At 42.5% G+C, this 18180-nt stretch overlaps 2 protein-coding genes across 6 annotated transcripts in view; one reads left to right on the plus strand and one right to left on the minus strand.

Moving 5' to 3' along the window:
• Nucleotides 1-12354, plus strand: part of LOC112566735 (tryptophan 5-hydroxylase 1-like) — a 28017-nt gene extending 15663 nt beyond the window's left edge. For both annotated transcript variants that reach the window (XM_025243070.1, XM_025243071.1), the window contains exons 3-11: nucleotides 2378-2561; nucleotides 2823-2911; nucleotides 3150-3217; nucleotides 3599-3649; nucleotides 3931-4076; nucleotides 4459-4594; nucleotides 5442-5568; nucleotides 6604-6833; nucleotides 9268-12354. In XM_025243070.1, coding sequence (XP_025098855.1) covers nucleotides 2378-2561; nucleotides 2823-2911; nucleotides 3150-3217; nucleotides 3599-3649; nucleotides 3931-4076; nucleotides 4459-4594; nucleotides 5442-5568; nucleotides 6604-6833; nucleotides 9268-9445 — 1209 coding nt within the window. In that variant the 3' untranslated portion in view covers nucleotides 9446-12354. The remainder of the gene's footprint in view (nucleotides 1-2377; nucleotides 2562-2822; nucleotides 2912-3149; nucleotides 3218-3598; nucleotides 3650-3930; nucleotides 4077-4458; nucleotides 4595-5441; nucleotides 5569-6603; nucleotides 6834-9267) is intronic.
• Nucleotides 9740-17715, minus strand: LOC112566736 (calmodulin-like protein 12). Of its 4 annotated transcripts, none has more exons than XM_025243072.1 (5): nucleotides 17493-17715; nucleotides 14781-15518; nucleotides 14529-14611; nucleotides 13862-13968; nucleotides 9740-13450 (listed from the first exon to the last, which is right to left on the minus strand). In XM_025243072.1, the coding sequence occupies exons 2-5, from the start codon at nucleotides 15320-15322 to the stop codon at nucleotides 13244-13246; spliced, it is 939 nt and encodes a 312-aa protein (XP_025098857.1). In that variant the 5' UTR covers nucleotides 15323-15518; nucleotides 17493-17715; the 3' UTR covers nucleotides 9740-13243. The 4 variants fall into 4 exon arrangements, with proteins under 4 accessions (XP_025098857.1, XP_025098859.1, XP_025098858.1 ...); XM_025243074.1 differs by lacking the exon at nucleotides 17493-17715 and adding an exon at nucleotides 15777-16054; XM_025243073.1 differs by lacking the exon at nucleotides 17493-17715 and adding an exon at nucleotides 15697-15790.
• Nucleotides 17716-18180: the final 465 nt, after the last annotated feature.

Consider the following 18180-nt stretch of genomic DNA (forward strand, 5'->3'; position numbering starts at 1 on the left):
TCTCTATCTCTGTTCTCTGCTCTGTGTATCTGTCCTGTTGTTATGTCCATCTCAAACACGCAAACACATCCATGTGCTCTCTCCCTCTCTCAAGGAGAGAGAACTCTCATTCCAAAGTTGAGATTTATCGCCTTGTTCGTCCTCTGCCGCCATTTCCCTCTCTCCACGACACCCAAGGGTATCAGTAAAAAGAAAAAAAAAGTTTGTCTTTGGCATGTTTGTCGTCTCAGTAAATTTTCCCAGTGATCGTCAGTCAACAATTCCAACAGGGCTATTTTCTTCTTTCATTTGTTCCTTCTTTCAACCTTATTTGTCGAGCACCCAATCATTCAAGCTAAATCAGGGTGATGTAAGAACAAATAAATACTTATAGTCAGTTATTCCATTCTATAAGTAACAAATAAATTTTAATACTCAGCTATTCCATTCTATAAGTAACAAAGTAATGTCTTGGGCGAGCAAAAAACAAAAAAAAAACAAACTGTGACGACAGCAATGATGAAGAAAGTTACCCAGAATCAATTTCTCCTTCAGCGCTTGTTAGCTTTTTCATTTTTCTTGCTTTCGATTTCTTCTTTTCCTCTTTCACTCAGTTATAGCTTACACAAGTAACACGTGGTAGTCAGGAGGTTAATGGTAATGCAGGTCACGTGAGCATGACTTACATGGCAAGTCATTCAGGCATGGCAAGCAAGTCATTCAGGCGTGGTCTTCATAGAAATGAAGATTATTTTAGGTTTACATAGTCACTCAGGTCATTTTGCAGAGTTTACAAGGTTTATATCAGAAGTTTCGTGTCAGTGCCAATGCACCATTGGAATTTGTGTGTGTGTGTGTGTGTGTGTGTGTGTGTGTGTGTGTGTGTGTGTGTGTGTGTGTGTGTGTGTGTGTGTGTGTGTGTGTGTTCACGGACTACAGGTGCAATCAAAATCAATAATCAAGGTCCCGTAACTCTAACGATCGGCGTCCGTTTATGACATTGTTTCCCCTGCACGACGACGACTCATCGATGGCGGAACCATCGAGAGGAAAGACAACTCCTCCTCCCCTCCAAAGGTTATGCCTGTCGTTACTCTGAACTTGGACTTTGAACATTTGTAGACCTGTCGTTCCGCCGGCAACTCATCATGTCCGATGTCTTGATGCGACAATAGACGACCGGCAACAGTGTAATGATGTCTTTCTCCTGTCTTTATTGCCAGCCATTTTCTACCAGAGCCTCGTGCAGGAAATGTGACAGCCAATCAAAGGGCAGTTCCACCACCACCCCCACACATGCCGGCTCTTGTCCCATTGACAGCTTTCCTGGACTGAGGGAAGAAAGGAAGATTTAGAATAAAACTCACACTGTCCACCATGAGATTACTGGAAAATAACTTTATATGTTTACTGCTGGAGTGATGGGGCTATGTACACAAAACATGCTTAATGTATGTCTGTATGTCTGTGTGGGAGTATTCAGATGTGTGAAGATGCATGTGTGTATGTATGCGTGTTCATAAACTCATCTTTGTGTCTCTGTTTGTTTGTCCTTCTTTTTCTTTATTTTTTTATCTCTCTTTTTCAATCTCTGTAACTCTCCTTTTTGTATTGTTATTTTTTCTATTATTTCTTCTATTTTCTCCTTCTCTTTCTTCTGATCAGGGTTAGTAGTGTTTAAAATTAAATATTTTGATGTTTACGATTTTGTTATTTTTTAATTTCTGTCCCATCTAACTCCAAAGAAGAGACTTAATTACCCTCCACACTGTTCTCGCCAGCAGCATTGTCAGTTCTCACAAAATACTTTTCAAATGACCGACCATTATCTGCCCCACCCCATGTACACGTCTCTGCATTGCTACTTCCGGTTTGGAAAAGCGCCGTCTAGGCGTGACTTCCGCTACAAACCTGACTGAGAGTAACGACCCGTATCTAACATCTGAGCGGAGGTCACAACTGCGCTCACTTTTTTTTATAATACCAATGGGTAAACATTCTGTGCAGTTGTCTGCCAAACTTTGAGATAAGAACCTCATAAACAGATGAAAGTAATGAATGATTTGAACCCTGACCCCAGCCCTCCACAACTGATAAAATCCCGCAACATCCTTGCTGTTTCCATGTTTGCATCGTTGCATCAGTTGGTTAAACGGTTTTATGGTTTGATATCTCGATGTGTTTGTATGTGTAGGAGGGAGGGTTTGAGGGAGTGTATGGGTCGTGAATGGTGGACGGAGGAGGTGGGAGGTGATTAGAACTCTCGGAAGAATGTTTCAGCCTCTGGTTGGTGTCAGTGATGTACGCCGTTAGTCACATACTAATGTACAAAGGCTTTTGTGACACAATAATGAAGTTTGTGACTTATATTAATTTATCGATCATTATATACTTTCAGAACACCAAGACAACTATCTTGCACATTGAATCTCGACAGACACGCACCAAAAATCGCCAGTTCGAGATATTTTTAGAATGCCAAGGGTCAAAGGACAGTGTGTCGTCTATCAGCAACGTGTTGCACCAAAACCCTCTGATTCAGGAGATGGCTGTTGTTGGCGAGAAGGAGGCTAGTAAGAAGGGTAAGTGTGTAGAAACTGCCACCCTGTCTCCCCTTAGTTAAAGGTGATTGCATTCAAACAAAGTTAAAGATGCTGCAGACCGACTGCGCAATGAAGTAGTCCACTGTGTCTAATTCACGGAATGGTGATATATTTATGTACCTACCTCTCATCTCTAGGCAAGTGGAATATCTCAGACAAAATATTCTACCTGTTTCAGACATTATATTCTTCCTGTTTCAGTCGCCATATTTTACTAGTTTTGCTTCTTTTCTTCACCAGAAGTGTGGTTTCCTAGCCATATATCGGACTTGGACAGGTGTACCCACCTGATCACAAAATTCGAACCGGACTTAGACTACAACCACCCGGTCAGATTTCCTCTTGTTTTAGTTTATTTGGAAAGAAGAAAGATTGACTAACAGCACTTAGTTAAAGAAAAGCTGAAAGTGATTTCTACTCAACAGTATTACCACTGAGAAATGTTCACTCTCGCAGTGTCAAAGTGAAGAAAATTTACTTTGTTTAGGAGAAAGGTTTTGAAGAATGAGCACGAAGATGAGAACTGTTAAATGGCTGGTGACTGATTTTCTTTGTTCCTCATTTCAGGGTTTTTCGGACAAGACATACAGACAGAGAAGAAAGATCATCAGTGATATAGCCTTCGACTTCAAACAGTGAGTGCAGACAAAGTAGAGAGAGTTCACCTGGTCCTAGTATCCCTCCAACATGATCAGGCATCGTTACACTTCTCGCCATCTTGTGTCTGTTTATATATATATGTGTGTATTGTTTGCTTTCTCACTTGGTTAAACAACAGTGACGACGATGGAGATGATAAATTTACTGTATCCAATATTTTGTCTGGTGGTGCGTGCGTGCATGAGGGCATGGCTCCTCGTCTGTCTGTCACGTGTCTAAATGCATGTTGCTTTCTCAGGTACAGTTCTTTCTTTGTTCTTCGCCGCCAAAGGTCTGATACAATAGTTTTGTTTGCACTGTGCTACTCAGTCAAAAATGTCTTGATTGCGGAATGTCTTTATTTCTGTTACTTGCAGGGGACAGCCCATTCCTCGCATCGAGTACACTCAGTCGGAAATTAAAACTTGGTAAGTGTCTGTCCGGAATAATTTCACAATAAACAACCCAGTTGTGTAAACATCATTCGATGTTGATGTGTTGTTTAGCATCTCTTGAGAGATGATATCTTGATGAAGTTATCAGTCATCAACAAACAGCCTGGATGCTGAGTACTGCTCATTTTCCAGAATAAAATGTTTCCTTTCAAAAGAGCATTCCATAGCCGGCAGAGGATTGTTTGGGTGTCACGTGTCACAGTTTTGCTGCTGACAGTGTCATGTGACAAGTGTGGGTTTGTCTGTCACTGCAGGGGTCACGTGTACCGGCAGTTGAAGAACCTGCACAGCACGCATGTCTGCTGGGAGTACCTGTACAACTTCGAGTTGCTGGAGAAGGAAGGCATCTACAGTCCTGACAACATCCCACAGCTGGAGGATGTGTCGGCCTTCCTCAGAAGTCAGTGTCCATTCAGTCTTCTAAAAACTCACTTTTCTTAGTTTGCTTAAAATCTGCCACCTGTGCTAAAACTTGCCTCCTGTGCAGATTGCAATGGATGCTAAAATATGTCACGTGTACTCCGATGATGTACTATAGTCAGTCACCTGCGTCTCTTGTACCTCGTGTGTTATACCCGTGACACAAGAGAACTTGTGGCAGAAACTTTGTCCCGGTGTCACGATCTGAGTTTGTGCTCGAGACTGCTGCGCATGCGCACTGGGACAATTTGAAGCCGTCTCGAGTACAAACTCAGATCGTGACAGATGGCTGATCGATTCTGTTGCCATCTTGTCACACCTCAGTGATTTTTTTATATATTTTTTTTTTTTTTACCACGCAGGGAAAACGGGTTTTTCCCTAAGGCCGGTGGCCGGCCTGCTGTCCGCCCGTGACTTTCTGGCGTCCTTGGCCTTCCGGGTGTTCCAGTGCACTCAGTACATCCGCCACGGCGACAAACCCGAGATCTCGCCTGAACCGTACGTGACCTTTGGCCTTCCCGTTAATTTCAATCTAATGAATCTCTCCATCATTTTCTCTCTGTGTGTGTATCTCTCCCTTTTTTTCTCTCTCATAAAGCGTAAGCTATTGTATCTCCGTCAACACGAGAGCTCTTCGTCTTGGTGTGAACAGCTAAAGCGGAAGTTCATTCGCTGAGGCCTCGTTCTGGAAGTTAACATGGAAGTTAGTCTGCCAGCAGTCCATCCAAACACGGTCTTTGGGTCTTTTACTCTGCTTTTGATTGCCGTTTGATCAACGATCGTAAACATAACTTGTTTACTTCACCAGCTACCTTTCACGCAGTCGACTTGTCTGTGCAGTTCTTTTTATTTTCATCACTCGCGTTCCATGTTACATCACTGCATTCATCATGGCGGGTTTTTATTTTTTTAAAGGTATATTTGATGGTAGTTCGTTTTTTTGTTTTTTGTTTTGTTTCGTTTTGTTTTGTTTTTTGTTGTTTTTTTTTTTTTTTTTTTTTTTTTTTGTTTGTTTTTGGGTTTTTTTGTGTCGATGATTTCGTTTTCCACATCTGATGTAACATCAACACCAACAGCTGTTCACTAAAGGAATATAAACGACTTTGTCTAGTTTCATTTTTTACCCTCCCTCTCTCTCTCTCTCAAATAAACACGTCTGACGACAACTTTGACGATGACAATGATGATAATGCTTGTATTGCCCACGTTAATGTTTCCTGAATTTGTGCTCCTGCCCTTTTGTTTGTTTGCTTGTTTGTTTTCGTCCACACGCTAAGCCATTTCGTGGGCGTGGCTTCTGACTGACGTGTCCTGGTTATGGTTTCACTCTCTTGCGCATGCGCAGGGACTGCATCCACGAGCTGCTGGGTCACGTGCCCATGCTGGCCGACCCCACCTTCGCGCAGTTCTCCCAGGAGCTGGGACTCGCCTCCCTTGGCGCCTCCGACGAGGATATAGAAAAGTTTGCCACGGTAGGTGATTGCAGTCATCACAACTAAGATGGCTGGCGCTGAAGCACACAATCAAGATTAAATATAAAGACTGAAGAAATAAATGCAGTCTGATTATCTAACATACACGTGTTTATTAATAAGTGCATGATGGCAGTCTGAGGGGGAGGGATTCAGATCTCGTCTCAGGCCACATTATTTTTTTCTCTGAAGGTCTCCTGTTGCCCAGTTAACTGAAGTTCTCTCTAGAATCTAGATAATCAACCCCCTGACCTGCTTTTACATTCTTTACTTTGACAACTGATTTAATCACCGTTAGGTAGACCTTCCTATCAAATAAACCAAAAAATATGTGTATGTGTTTTTGTTTTAAATTATTGTTTATTTTATTGTCTACGTTTTTTAATGTGGTAAAGCAAGAGAAAGACTAACTTCTGTCCACATTTTAAAGAGTCCTATCATCTATATTATGGGATATAACTAAAGCTTTGGCTATGTCTAGTCAACATGGAATCATGCTCCCAGCTCTGTGTCCGGTCGTTCAGTTGTAGCCGCCATGTCACTCACGTGACTTACAGGTGATTTATGGGGCCTCGTCGTGAGCAGCTACGATGTTGATGTTCATGTAATCAAACGGCGAGGGTGTCCAGTCGAGCTTGGCAAACCGATGTTCTCGTGATCATTATGCTAATTTGGTTCAATGATCCAAATCCTCCACTGGTCTTCAGAGCAGACACGGAGCGGTTTACTTATATTGCATCTCATCACCATAGAAACTAAAGTGTGCTTTGAGGTTGGTTGGTTTGAGGGTGGAAGGATGATAAAGGAGTAGAAAGCCTAAGTACCCAAAGGTAAAAATCTAGAATAAGTACGTTGTGTCCCGAGGTAGGATTCGAAACGACTACCTCCGGATCTTCATTGTATTGGTGACAAAGTCTTACCACTGTCTAGTGAGTGATATGATTTTGTAAACAAAGCACACACAAAAAAATGAGTAATCTGCTTTGCCCTTTGCCCCTTGCGACTCAGTCCGTGTTGGTGTGTGTGTCCCTGTAGCTGTACTGGTTCACGGTGGAGTTTGGACTGTGCAAGCAAGGAGGACAACTGAAGGCCTACGGGGCAGGCACTCTCTCGTCATACGCAGAGTTGAAACACTCGCTCTCCGAGGCTCCCCAGCGGTTGCCCTTTGACCCGGACACGACAGCCGTTCAGGAGTACAAAGATGACGATCTTCAGCCCATCTACTTTGTGGTGGAGTCGTTCGAGGAAATGATGGACAAGATGAGGTAACTCCTAAATAATAAATTCTATGATGCGTCTCCTCCATTATCAGTATACTACTCAATAATTTTAGAAAATTTAGAAACAAATTTTAAGCAGCCTTTCAAATCATTTCGTTTTCCCTGATTTTGCTGCCACGTGCAACTTTTTGCAAACCCAGGCCGTCACATCCGTAGTCGTCTCCCCTGAACCAGTGCCTGTCGGACTGCGCCTCCAGGTTCCAAGCCAGTCCTCCGCTTTCCTCGACTATTTTAATCACCGGATAATCTCCTGAAAGCTAATGTACGTATTCTGCCCAGCCATGCTGGTCTAAAGAAGGCGGGGAAGGTGGTTGTCGGGGGCGAGGTGGCAGCAGCCGATATTTGTGTCAGCCTGGAGGTAGAGGCAGCCGTGGCTTTGCTGATCCTGTGATCGAAGCCGGCCATTAAAGTCCACATTGCACCATGTTGCTAAAGACGGTTGGCGGATCTCCAGCCGCTGCGGACCGCTGCCTGATTTCTGTCGGACTTCGCAGGTCACCGTCCAGACATTGAGACATCATCTTGCTTGAGTGCATAGTGGTGTACAAGGGAAGCAATACAGGCTTGAACTTCCGGTCACCTTCTTTGTCCACCTGAAATGAAAGCGAGACGTTTTTCAAAGGAGCATGTGTGCATGCCTCGTTCTCCTCCCTCTCTTTCTCTCCCAACACCCCGATTCTATCTCTCTCTCTCTCTGTTCCTCCTTTTCTCCTTCTCTCCTCTCAGAATGTATGTAGCTGTCTGTGTGTATAACTGTGTGGGGGTGGGGGAGCGGGGCCTGAGGGGCAGGCGGGCGGGTTCACAAAGATTCTAGAGTGAATTGATGTCGGTGTTGATATCAGAAACTATATTGTCCGCTGTGGTAACTGTTATGCCACAACCTTTCTGTAAACCTGGGGCCAGGTGCACACCATTTCTAATTTAAAACGTTTTTAGGTCTAAAATCTATTTAGATAATCAGTTTATAAAAACGCAATACACAACATAATTTTATAACTGTTTAAACCAAAATAGTTTTAAATAAGATAAAACTGCTGAAGACAGAACATTTTTTTTTTATGCGATTGTGCAATGAATCTGAGTGGCATAGGAACGATTTTTGAAGGAAAAAACTTTATAACTTTGCTTCTTTGGAAAACTTTTAAGTTTTAGAAACATGTTGCGCCTCTACCATCTGGTCTCGCAGTCCGGTCACGAGTGCAGACAAGAAAGCAAGTGAGATCGTCAGGTGTGCGTGTGATGTGATCGTCAGGTGTACGTGTGATGAGATCGTCAGGTGTGCGTGTGATGTGATCGTCAGGTGTACTTGTGATGTGACCGTCAGGTGTACTTCTGGCTGCAGTCGTCACTGATCCTGGTGGCGACCAAACATCGGTGCATGAACTCCATCAGCCCCTGGGTACTTTCTAAACAGTCGGCATTTTCTGCTCCTGCTTTGTGTGCCTCGTTCTGTTCCAGACAACTTTGAAAGCATTTTCCCCCTGACCACAGTAAAACTGTCCCATTAACATGTTGCGATCACCTGACCTCGGAGTAGATTGTGAGGAACAGGCGGGGTGGGTGAATGAGACCAGAAGTACTCTCCCAGTCTGTCAAAAGGCTACCTGCTGGCTGGCTGCCTGGCTGGTTGGCTGGTCAAACTTGTCTTCGCGATGAAAAGGTTTCCTCTGCATTATCTTTCCCTTTTCAAAACTCGATCAGCCCGCCGTCTTGGTGTGTGGGTGGGTGAGTGAGGTTGCGTGCGCGTGCGCGCGTTTGCAGGGAGCAGACGTCAATAACTCTTACAGGCGCCCTGTACTTCCGGTGTGTGATTGACCGTTCAGGATGGAACCGGAAGCGGGCCAATTAAGTCCACACACCTGCCGGACCGTCTCTCTGGTTCTCACACAGGCCCCTGTTTAATCACAACCCCCTCCCTACCCGCACAACCCGTGTACACAGATGAGAAGTTGTCCTGGGTTGATGGAGCGTTTGCTTCTACTTTCTGTACACAAAATGTCAATAATCTTCAAATGTACATAGGTCTTAACGCTACTTAGTTGTGAAAGTGGAGAAAAGTAGGTTTGCATAATAAATTCCATGATCTAGACAAATAGAAAATGATTGCTTTCTGAAAGTTGAGTGAAGGGGCGCCCAGAAGGGGAATATATCCCATAGAAGGCACCAAAAGTTTTTCACCAATGGAAAAAAGATTTCACTAAATTAAGATTCCACGTCGTACAATTCTAAAGGATGGGGTTGGTGCTAAAATAAAATGGTTGTCGACAGTAGAACGTCCCTACCCACCTCACTTTGGTATCACCCAAGTCCTTCAAAACATCTGCTTGCATACATTGTCTTACCCACTGTATTTATTCAACCACACACACTCTCACACTCTCACACTCTCACACTCTCTCACTCACCATGTCTGTTTCAGACAATACTCACTGCGCATCAGGCGGCCCTACGAGGTGCACTTTGACCCCTACACGCAGTCCGTGCAGATCCTGAACAGCAAGGACATGCTGCACCAGCAGACCCGCGCCCTCCGCACGGAGCTGGACAACCTGCAGCGCGCCATCGACCGCATCCAGTGCCTGACCATGGCCGCCTAGGCCTTGTTAACCCTGTCACGTCAACTTAACCCTTTACCCGCCATCAGCCTGGGACTCTTGACACATCCCCTCACATTACATCCAACTCTCTTTCTTCCTTTCTTCTTTCCTTTCTTTTTTTCTTTGCAGAACTCTACCATGTCACGGCCGCGCACACTCACAAACATATACACATACCCACGCGCAAAACGTCCATTCACAGTAATGCATGCAGACATGCATTAATATTTGTTGTTTATTCTTGTTATCAGAATCTTTACATTACTGGCTGATTTTTATTTATTTATTTATTTATTTTTTTTTTGCTCCCTTACATTGTACGTTCATACTGATGGCTACCACATTTGCCAGCATCCAAAGCTAGAGACTTTCTCGAGAGAAATGTAATATTGATGCAAGTATGTAGTGATTGTAATAGTTATAATTAATAAGTATTCTTATCATTATTTAATGTTATCATATTTCTTAATACGTTACTGTAATATGCTGTAAATAACTGTTACCTGGCAGATCGCCACCACCTGTTTACAGCGGTTTAAGAATTATACATATTTGAGTAATATGTATATTTATGTTATTTACAGTTATGTTTGTCCCTGTCCTGACATTTCTTAAGATAATAATGACAGGCTGTATTCAGCTTGATGAATTAATACATCATCTTCTTTACAACTCCTGTTGTCCTTCAGGCGTCCATTGCATTTGCAAATCTTTTATTCGTGAACAGGTTGTTGCTCGGCCAATTTCTCTATATTTTTAACAAAATATATCTGCTCAAAGTTTCTAAAACTATTATCAGATAACTGACAAACTTTTTTCGGGGGTTTGGCGATGCTGGGGGCGTGCATGACCATCACACAAGTGAGTTTCCTTCGACTGACTAGAAGATGATTACAAGTCTACGTCTTTGGGTGGAAGATGACAAAGGCAGAACATCACAAGAACCGTCTTGGTTCTAGAAGCCTCTTTCTTTTGTATTAGATGTTAACTGCTACTGCAGCTGCAACATCGTCGTCAAACAGGCTGCGTCCCGCTGGGTGCTGCTGCACCACGTCACTCACGACCATGCAAGGGACACTACTCCAATTTGTCACCCAAGCTACAAGCTGCAGGAGTTGTCTGCTGCTGAACCCTCCCACCTATTGCACAGCGACAACCTTTTGTTTCTCACATTTTAAATTCATTACTCCTGTAAAAGAACACTGTGATTCCTTTAAAAGAACTATGTGACTTCGCTTTATCTCCTCTTTCTCAGAAATTGTCTATAAGTGGTATGTAGTGTGCAGTGCTGAAAGAAATGTGCATCTAGTCCGAGTTATTTAAAGTATCTGATCTACCCTGCTTCATGCTGTAACAAGTACTCTGTATTGCTTTAGTCGCGTGATATGCGTCTATATATGGTAGTTATTTCAAAGATATCTAGGAAATGTCAGTTATGTGATACAAGCAATAAGCATTGGAGATGTTGTGTTTGACAATACTACATATAGACTCATGTCTACTAGTTGTTATTTCTACCTATCTCCCCAAAATCCAAAAACAAGTATCAAAAAAATGATTATTTTGTAAGAGCATGCTTCAGTGGTATCCTTGTTTATATCCTCTAAATAAACAGTTTCTTTGGGAATTTGAATAAATTTGAAGCACAATAATAAAAAAATATAAAAATTTTATTGATTACTGAAAAACCATGCGCAAAGTTAGCTGCCTTGTTATAACTGTTAATAAATGTATCAAGGTCTTGATTATCTCGACCGACAGGGAAGAGAGGTGACAATAATGAGGTTGGTAACGATCTGGTGACTTTTAGTTGTTGGTGACTGATTTTTGTTTTTGATCTCATGAACTGTTTAACAGGAAAATAATTTCTATAAAGAGTCTGTTTTAAAACCATGTCTTTGTGGATAGAAAGAACATTATATATATAGTATGTGTGTGTGTGATAGACCTGGCTGATATATCCTAATATATCTTTCATTATGTGATGGCAAAAGTACCCATCTGACACACACAAGCAATGAATTTTTTGTCAACCACACACACACATGCATGCACACATGCACATGGATACATCAACACGCACACATATACACATGCACACAATGCACACACTCACTCTCCTCCCCCTCCTTCATTTTCTGATCTCATGCCAGTGGCATGTAAGTCCAGGTCACATTATGTTCAGCTGCTTATTGTTCATCCATGTACCTAATTGAACGTGTAACTATATTCTTGTTGGTAGCGACTGCTGTCAGCTTACTGGGTGATTCTTCATGCTAGTGGTCAATAATGGTTGTGTTTTCAATATAGCTGGTTCATGTTTTCTGATTCCTGTAAATGGTCAGTCTGTTCCCACCATCAGAAAATGAAGAACAGACATGTGATATGTCTAGCACTGTGATGTTCACATCTGCTCCATTTGTTATAAGGCTGTTGTTACTATAAATATACATCCATCCATCCCTTACTATTCATGTTTTCTTGCACGGCGCCCTGAGGCAGATCTTGTGGACATTTCTTACATTTGTTTTCGCAGTAAAAGAACTTATTTATTTGTTGACGTGTGATGTATTATGTAAATAATAAATGTCGCTTCTGCTAGTGATATAAATTATGGTAAATATACTTCAACGTGACTTAACTGCTCTGAAGTGATTGCTGTAGTTAATTTGGCTTTAAAATATTGGACTGGAAAAAAAGACCGCGAGTTTTCAAGTGAACGGACCGAGTGAAGTAAGTAATTAGTCTGACCAGCAACTGAGTTACATAAATGATGATGATACACATACATTACAATCATGATAAGGTCTTTGTATGTCAGTGATGGCAGCAGTCAGGGGTCGCTCCCATGGTGCATTGCGAGTTGTGAGCATTTGTCGCGGACGAAATAAAGTTGTCACCAGTCCACCCATATTCTTCTGTGTGTGATTTTTGTGTTTAAGCGAAATTTTAGAATAAAGAATTGCTTTACTTTATAATTGAAACCTCTTGCATTTGAATTTGCACTTTCTAGTTTTGTCACAAAACGTACACACAAATCCCGTAATTATGTGGAAATATAAGCACACAATATGTACACAAACATCCTGTAATTACATGGAAATATAATCATCCAGAGTACACAAACATCCTGTAATTATATGGAAATATAATCACTCCAAGTACACAAACATCCTCTAATTATGTGGAAATAATTACTACTTTTTCTACATTTCATCTGTCTTTTTGTTTTTGTTTGTTGTTGTTGTTGTTGCTGTTGTTTTGCCATATAACTTTCAATTATTGTACGTTGACATTCTTTTATTGAACTACAATAGTCTTAAAGCTCTCAATTTCTCAATTTCTCTTTTCAACGGATTGTTATATGCATCAAACACACACACGCGCGCGCGCCCGCGCACATATTACACATACCAGTATCGACTATTCCATTCAGCAGAAGCAAGCATGTTGTTGTTTTCTTTCTGTATCACACCGTGTTCTTGTGGTGCAGGCAACACCTCCTGCAGCATGGAAAACTGTTGTCTATCTCGGTAATCCAGGAGGCAGTCCTATTGTTTCTTTTCGTCGGGTGCATGTGTGTACCTCTACCTTCGTAGCCTTCAGATCCCGTGTCTCTTGTCAGGACATGCACGGTCTTTCGCGCGTGTTTCCGTTCCTACCATCGACTCCACTAAGTCTTATCTCGACTCTAGCTTACACGGAGCTGTAGACATCAAGGAATGATGTCCCGATCTTGCATTCATATGGCGTACTTCCACGGTTGCCGTTAGTAGCAGTTGACAGGTGCTACCATGGTTACAGGACTGTCCTGAACAAGGTGCACTGCAGCATGATATGCAGGAACTCGTCTTGCGTCACTGTGCGGTCGCCGGTGACGTCAGCCTCCTCGATCATCTCGCGGATGGCGCGATTGGACAGCGGGATCTTCTGGGCCTCGGCGGCCACCCGGATATCGTCAGCAGTGATGTAACCTTTCTGATCAGTGTCCAGCATTCGGAAACACTGTGAAATCGAAAGAAAAATCTAGATAATGATGATGAAAAAGAAGAAAAGAAGAAGAAGAAGAAAGATCAAGAAGTCAATAATACCCACTTGTTTCTATCGTATCTGACGTTATCGAAGGGTCCATCAATGTTATCAGCCTTACCCCACCCCTATCCCCGAACCTAATTTTAACTGAAGCAAAAAAAAAGCTAAAATGTCTCTTGCCAGGTTCATTACGATTACATGCTCACAACTTTGCGCCCGAATTCTTGTTGTTCAATCTGCTCAGCTCCACTTCCCTCTGTTCGAATCTATTACCTTTGTTCAAGCTCTAACTATACCTCACTTTCAACAACAGAAAAAGAGTAAAAAGATTCCTTATCTGTGAGAAATGTTTTTCTTCAATAAAGAACTAAGATTACAATGTACCTGAACAATTTCTTCGAATGGATCAGGCCCAGGACCTTGTCCCTTGACAACAAGCTGCAGGAAGTTGACAAACGTCACCTTCATCTTCTTGTCATCTGAAACTTCTCCTGAAACAGGTACAAGACAGGTGCGTTAACACCTGCAGTGGGTCTGCCGACAGCCTATATCAGCAAATTGAAATACCTCCTACCCTCCTTCTTTACCTTTCTTTTCTAGCTTCATTCTTTACACTTTCTTACTATCTTTCTCCAAATTTTATTCATATCCCTCTAAACTCTTTTCATCGCATCTCTCTCTCTTTATTTCTTTCTCGCCTTTTTTCAAATTCTCTTTCTTTTCCTCTTCCTCCAATCTTATCTGTTTTCCTTTTTCCTCTCCAAATTGTAACTCCCTCTCCAAATTTCTCTTTTCCTATTCTGTACACTTTGCAAACTTGGATGCAAAAATACACTTGGATCGGCCAGACTTAAAGTTTAACCAGGGTGCAAGATCGTTTTCATTGACTTTAGTTCACGAAATGCTGTTTTCCAAAATCGGAGTGAATATCCGCCTGTTCTTTTACCGGCAAACACGCCTAAAATTTCACTCAATGGATTTTCTCTAAAGAAATAATAAATTGCTGTAATTTTTTCTGTTGTCCGGTTGTGACATTCGACAATACTCTCACCTATCATCTCTTTGAAGACCTTCTTCTTGGCCTTGAATCCGAGCATGGAGGCCGCTCGCTTCACATCGCTAGCTGTGATGTAACTGTGGAAGAGAGAAGACTACAAACATTTGGTCCACCACGACTATTTGTTTTTAAATCGCAATTTTTTTTATTATTTAAGATTCATGTATACACCAGTCAGTATTTACTATCCATGTCTATATTTGTACGTGTTCGCTACCGAGGACTAACCATACTTACATGACTTACCCTCTGCTTCTGACATCAAACATGTCAAACACCATTTTCAGATCTTTGATCTCCTCTCTAGTCAACTCCCTTCGAACCTCCTCCGGAATGCCGTCGTCTTCCGGAATATCGTCGTGATAAAACCTCTCTGTCAGGGTCAGAAGATCTGGGTATTTTTTGTGGCGGGCCAAGCCGTACTTCCGGTCGACTTCCATCCGGATTTTATCTGTTTCCTGTTGCAGCGCCTCCTGCTCCTTGCTCAAGGCCAGCCTCTCTTCGTCTCTCATGATGGTCCGAATGACCTCTCTGCTGGCCTTCACATCCGGTGTGAGCGTCACGCCCTCTTGTCGCTTCCGTTCATGCAGCGCCGCCAGCGCTTCACTGACCTCCTTCATTCTTATCTCCCTTTTGAGGAGCTGCTCTTCCTCTCGCGCATGCGCCATGCGTTCCAAATCTTTCTTCATCCGCCGTTTGCCGCTACTAGAGAGCTTTGCGGATGAAGCTGTCGAGTTTTCTCTCTCCCCCGACTGGAGAGTGCGTATGCTTTCTTTCTGCGCAGACATTTTGAATTCTGGCTACACTCGCCTTAGTCGTCAAGTATCTGACGATCTAGGACGCCTACTGACGGTCCTTCTCAGTCAATATGTCAACTTAACTGCGACAAGTCCTTTTCTTTGTGTCAGCATTAATTTCTCGTGCGAATCTGATTTAGTGGCTGCTGGTGTCTGGGTGATGTAAGCATCGTTCAGGCACTGCCCTCTGTAAAAAAGTAAAAATCATGGATCCGTTTAGACAACCTCGCTGTCTGAGACTGGCTAAGGATGGTGTCTGTCCTTTCTGTAAAAAGCGTTGTTAGTAAAGTATGTCACTATTGTGACTGATACACACATCTTGCTATGCAATACCGTCCACCACAAAAAAGTCATATTTCACTTACATTTAAACATCTACTCACAACTTATCATCAATGAAATTTGCTGCCACCTCCTACAGACCTATACTTGTAAATGTACTCACAACCTGTAGTCCTGTACACATATGTTACATCGTCGTTTTGCCCGGCTACATATATTCACAGCTTGTAAACACGTGTCACCGGCGGCAATAATATGCGCGAACGGGAGGACAGGGACTATGAATGCCCGGCTTCGAAAGTCGCCTCGTTCCGATAGAAAATTCTCCCCCATACATATATATATATCTCCCCTTTGATATCTGACTTGGGGTAGGCCGTGTATCTCTCGCCTCGAGGTCGTCGTTCTATTATTTCGATCGTCTGGTCCCGTCAAGTGATTCTGTTTTCTGTCGGCGACTTGACAGGAGCTTCACGAGAACCTCCTTCTCCTTGGGGGGGGGGGGAACCGACGCATTAACTGTTTCATAACTGTTACACACTTTGACCTCAGTTTCTCACATGATAGCGAGAGTAGAGGTTGAGTGAGAGAAGTGTAAGAGAACGAAATAATGTATAAATACAGTGCACCAAACGTTTAGGGTTCGATTCCCTTCTATGGCTGATAGATTAAAGAATACGGAGTTGGGGTTTTTTATTATTATTAGAAGTGCGCTGTGGTTGTTGGTATATACTGAGCATAGCATTCAAGGTGATAGGATAGTGTTGTTGTTGTTTTTTTCTAGTAAGGTCGACAAGCTAATGTTCCTTAAGGTTTCAAAACAAAAATTAACACCCAGTCAAGTTGTATACTATCTCCCCTACCTTCTGTGTGTGTAAGAGAGAGTGTGCGCGAGAGAGAGTGTGTGTGTGTACGAGAGAGATTTTTGTTGTAATCAAACCTATAACATCTTAATAACTGACATTTAGTTTGAGGAAGAACTCCACTGGAATGCTAGCACATTCAGCATGACGATTTTTATAAAAGTCAAAATAGAACAGTACCCTGACACATAATTCAGCTGAAAACATTTGCCTGTGCCTGCCTTCTGCCTGCTCCATTGAAAGCGAAACCGTCCAGAAAAACATCGACAATGAAAGGCGATTGCTGGGTGAACACTTAGGTCGGGGTAGGAGGACAGTTTGGGGATGGCGGAGGGGTAAACAGGAGAAAGGAAAAAAGGTGATCATTGTATCAGTAGACAGTAGAACGCAAGGTAGACAGTTGTAGACAAGGCGACTATGTTTGATCACAACGTACACCACGAACCGGTATTTGCACAGTTTTAGCTCTGTGCTCACCTTCACAATTCAGTGGAACAATTTTAAAAAAATGGGGATTATAGGCAAGCAACAAAAAGAAAGTCTAAAGAAGCCTTTGTACACTGTGTGTTCAAAATAATTGTTGAACCACTGTCGTAAATGATGTGGGTTTTATTGAATGTGGGTGATGTGGGTTTTATTGAATACTTATCTTTGGAAGAAAGAATTGTCTTTTAAGAACACAATTTACAGACAAGTGTGATGAAAAAAAAACTATACAGAGATTTGCACGAAAGCTCGGCGTGAACAGTTCCTTAAGTTACAAGCTGTCTTGCAGTCAGGGTACCCCACTGACCGTTCCCAAAGTCCTAAACTGTCTTGTAGTCAGGGTACCCCACTGACCGTTCCCAAAGTCGAGGTTTCATCGCAGCTATGTAGGATGATGCTAAAGTGTGTCCGCAGACAATGTATGAGAGGTGGGGTGGGGGAGAAGGAGGAAAAAGACCTTCCCACAATCGTTAAAATCAGTCTAGAAGGAAGATTTCTCATGCGGATAAACTACTCATGCAAGCTCTTACCGTCTTGAGGGTGTCTGGTCTCACCCCTGAAGAAGACTTCCGATCACTGGATAGGTACCACCGGTCTCACCTGAGTCACCTCACTAACATGTCGGACTGAAAGCCACGCGCACTGGAAAGTCAGACGTGTTGGGTATTTTTCCACCCGTAATAGAACTAGTTTAAATTGCTCGAGACCCTCGACGCCCTCTGTCAATGTCTTCACAATCAATCTCTTTCAGGAGACAGGATCTCATGTCAAATGCCACCCCAGGCAAAGTCAAGCTTTCTTAAGCACTTTGTTCCGCTCTGATATCGTATTCAGGAGCGTGAGCAGATTAAAAAAATATATATGGGTAGGGGAGGGGTGTAGGTGTTTTACCCCAACCTTCAGCACGAGAACCCTGTCTACACCTTGCTTGTGTGACAAACAGTGACTAGTGTAGTAGCAAAATAAGGAACAATACAGGTAACACAGGGAGAAATTTTCGTCGTTTGTTTACAGTAGACAACGCAGACTTTTTCAAACATTAGCTTTTTTTAATTTCTTTTTAATGTAAAGTTAGTTAAATTTCTTAAACCAATGAAGGCTTAGATTTTCAGAATAATTTTAAATATAAAGCTGTATCGAACGATTCGAGGACGGCAAGACCAATCAGTTCAGTGTTAGAGATTTGCAATGTCTTGGAAAGAGCAGAGTTTACAATTT

The sequence above is a fragment of the Pomacea canaliculata genome, linkage group LG6 (genome assembly GCF_003073045.1).
Source record: "Pomacea canaliculata isolate SZHN2017 linkage group LG6, ASM307304v1, whole genome shotgun sequence".
In the NCBI taxonomy this organism is placed as follows: Eukaryota; Metazoa; Mollusca; class Gastropoda; order Architaenioglossa; family Ampullariidae; genus Pomacea; species Pomacea canaliculata.

Bases quoted from the DNA above. Each gene is read 5' to 3' on its own strand.
- LOC112566736 (XM_025243072.1), bottom strand. From the start codon at position 15,322: ATGTCTGCGCAGAAAGAAAGCATACGCACTCTCCAGTCGGGGGAGAGA. The intron at 13,969-14,528 runs GTGAGAGTATTG...TACCTGTTTCAG, and splicing joins GGTCTTCAAAGAGATGATAG to GAGAAGTTTCAGATGACAAG. The intron at 13,451-13,861 runs GTACATTGTAAT...TCGATTTCACAG, and splicing joins CATTCGAAGAAATTGTTCAG to TGTTTCCGAATGCTGGACAC.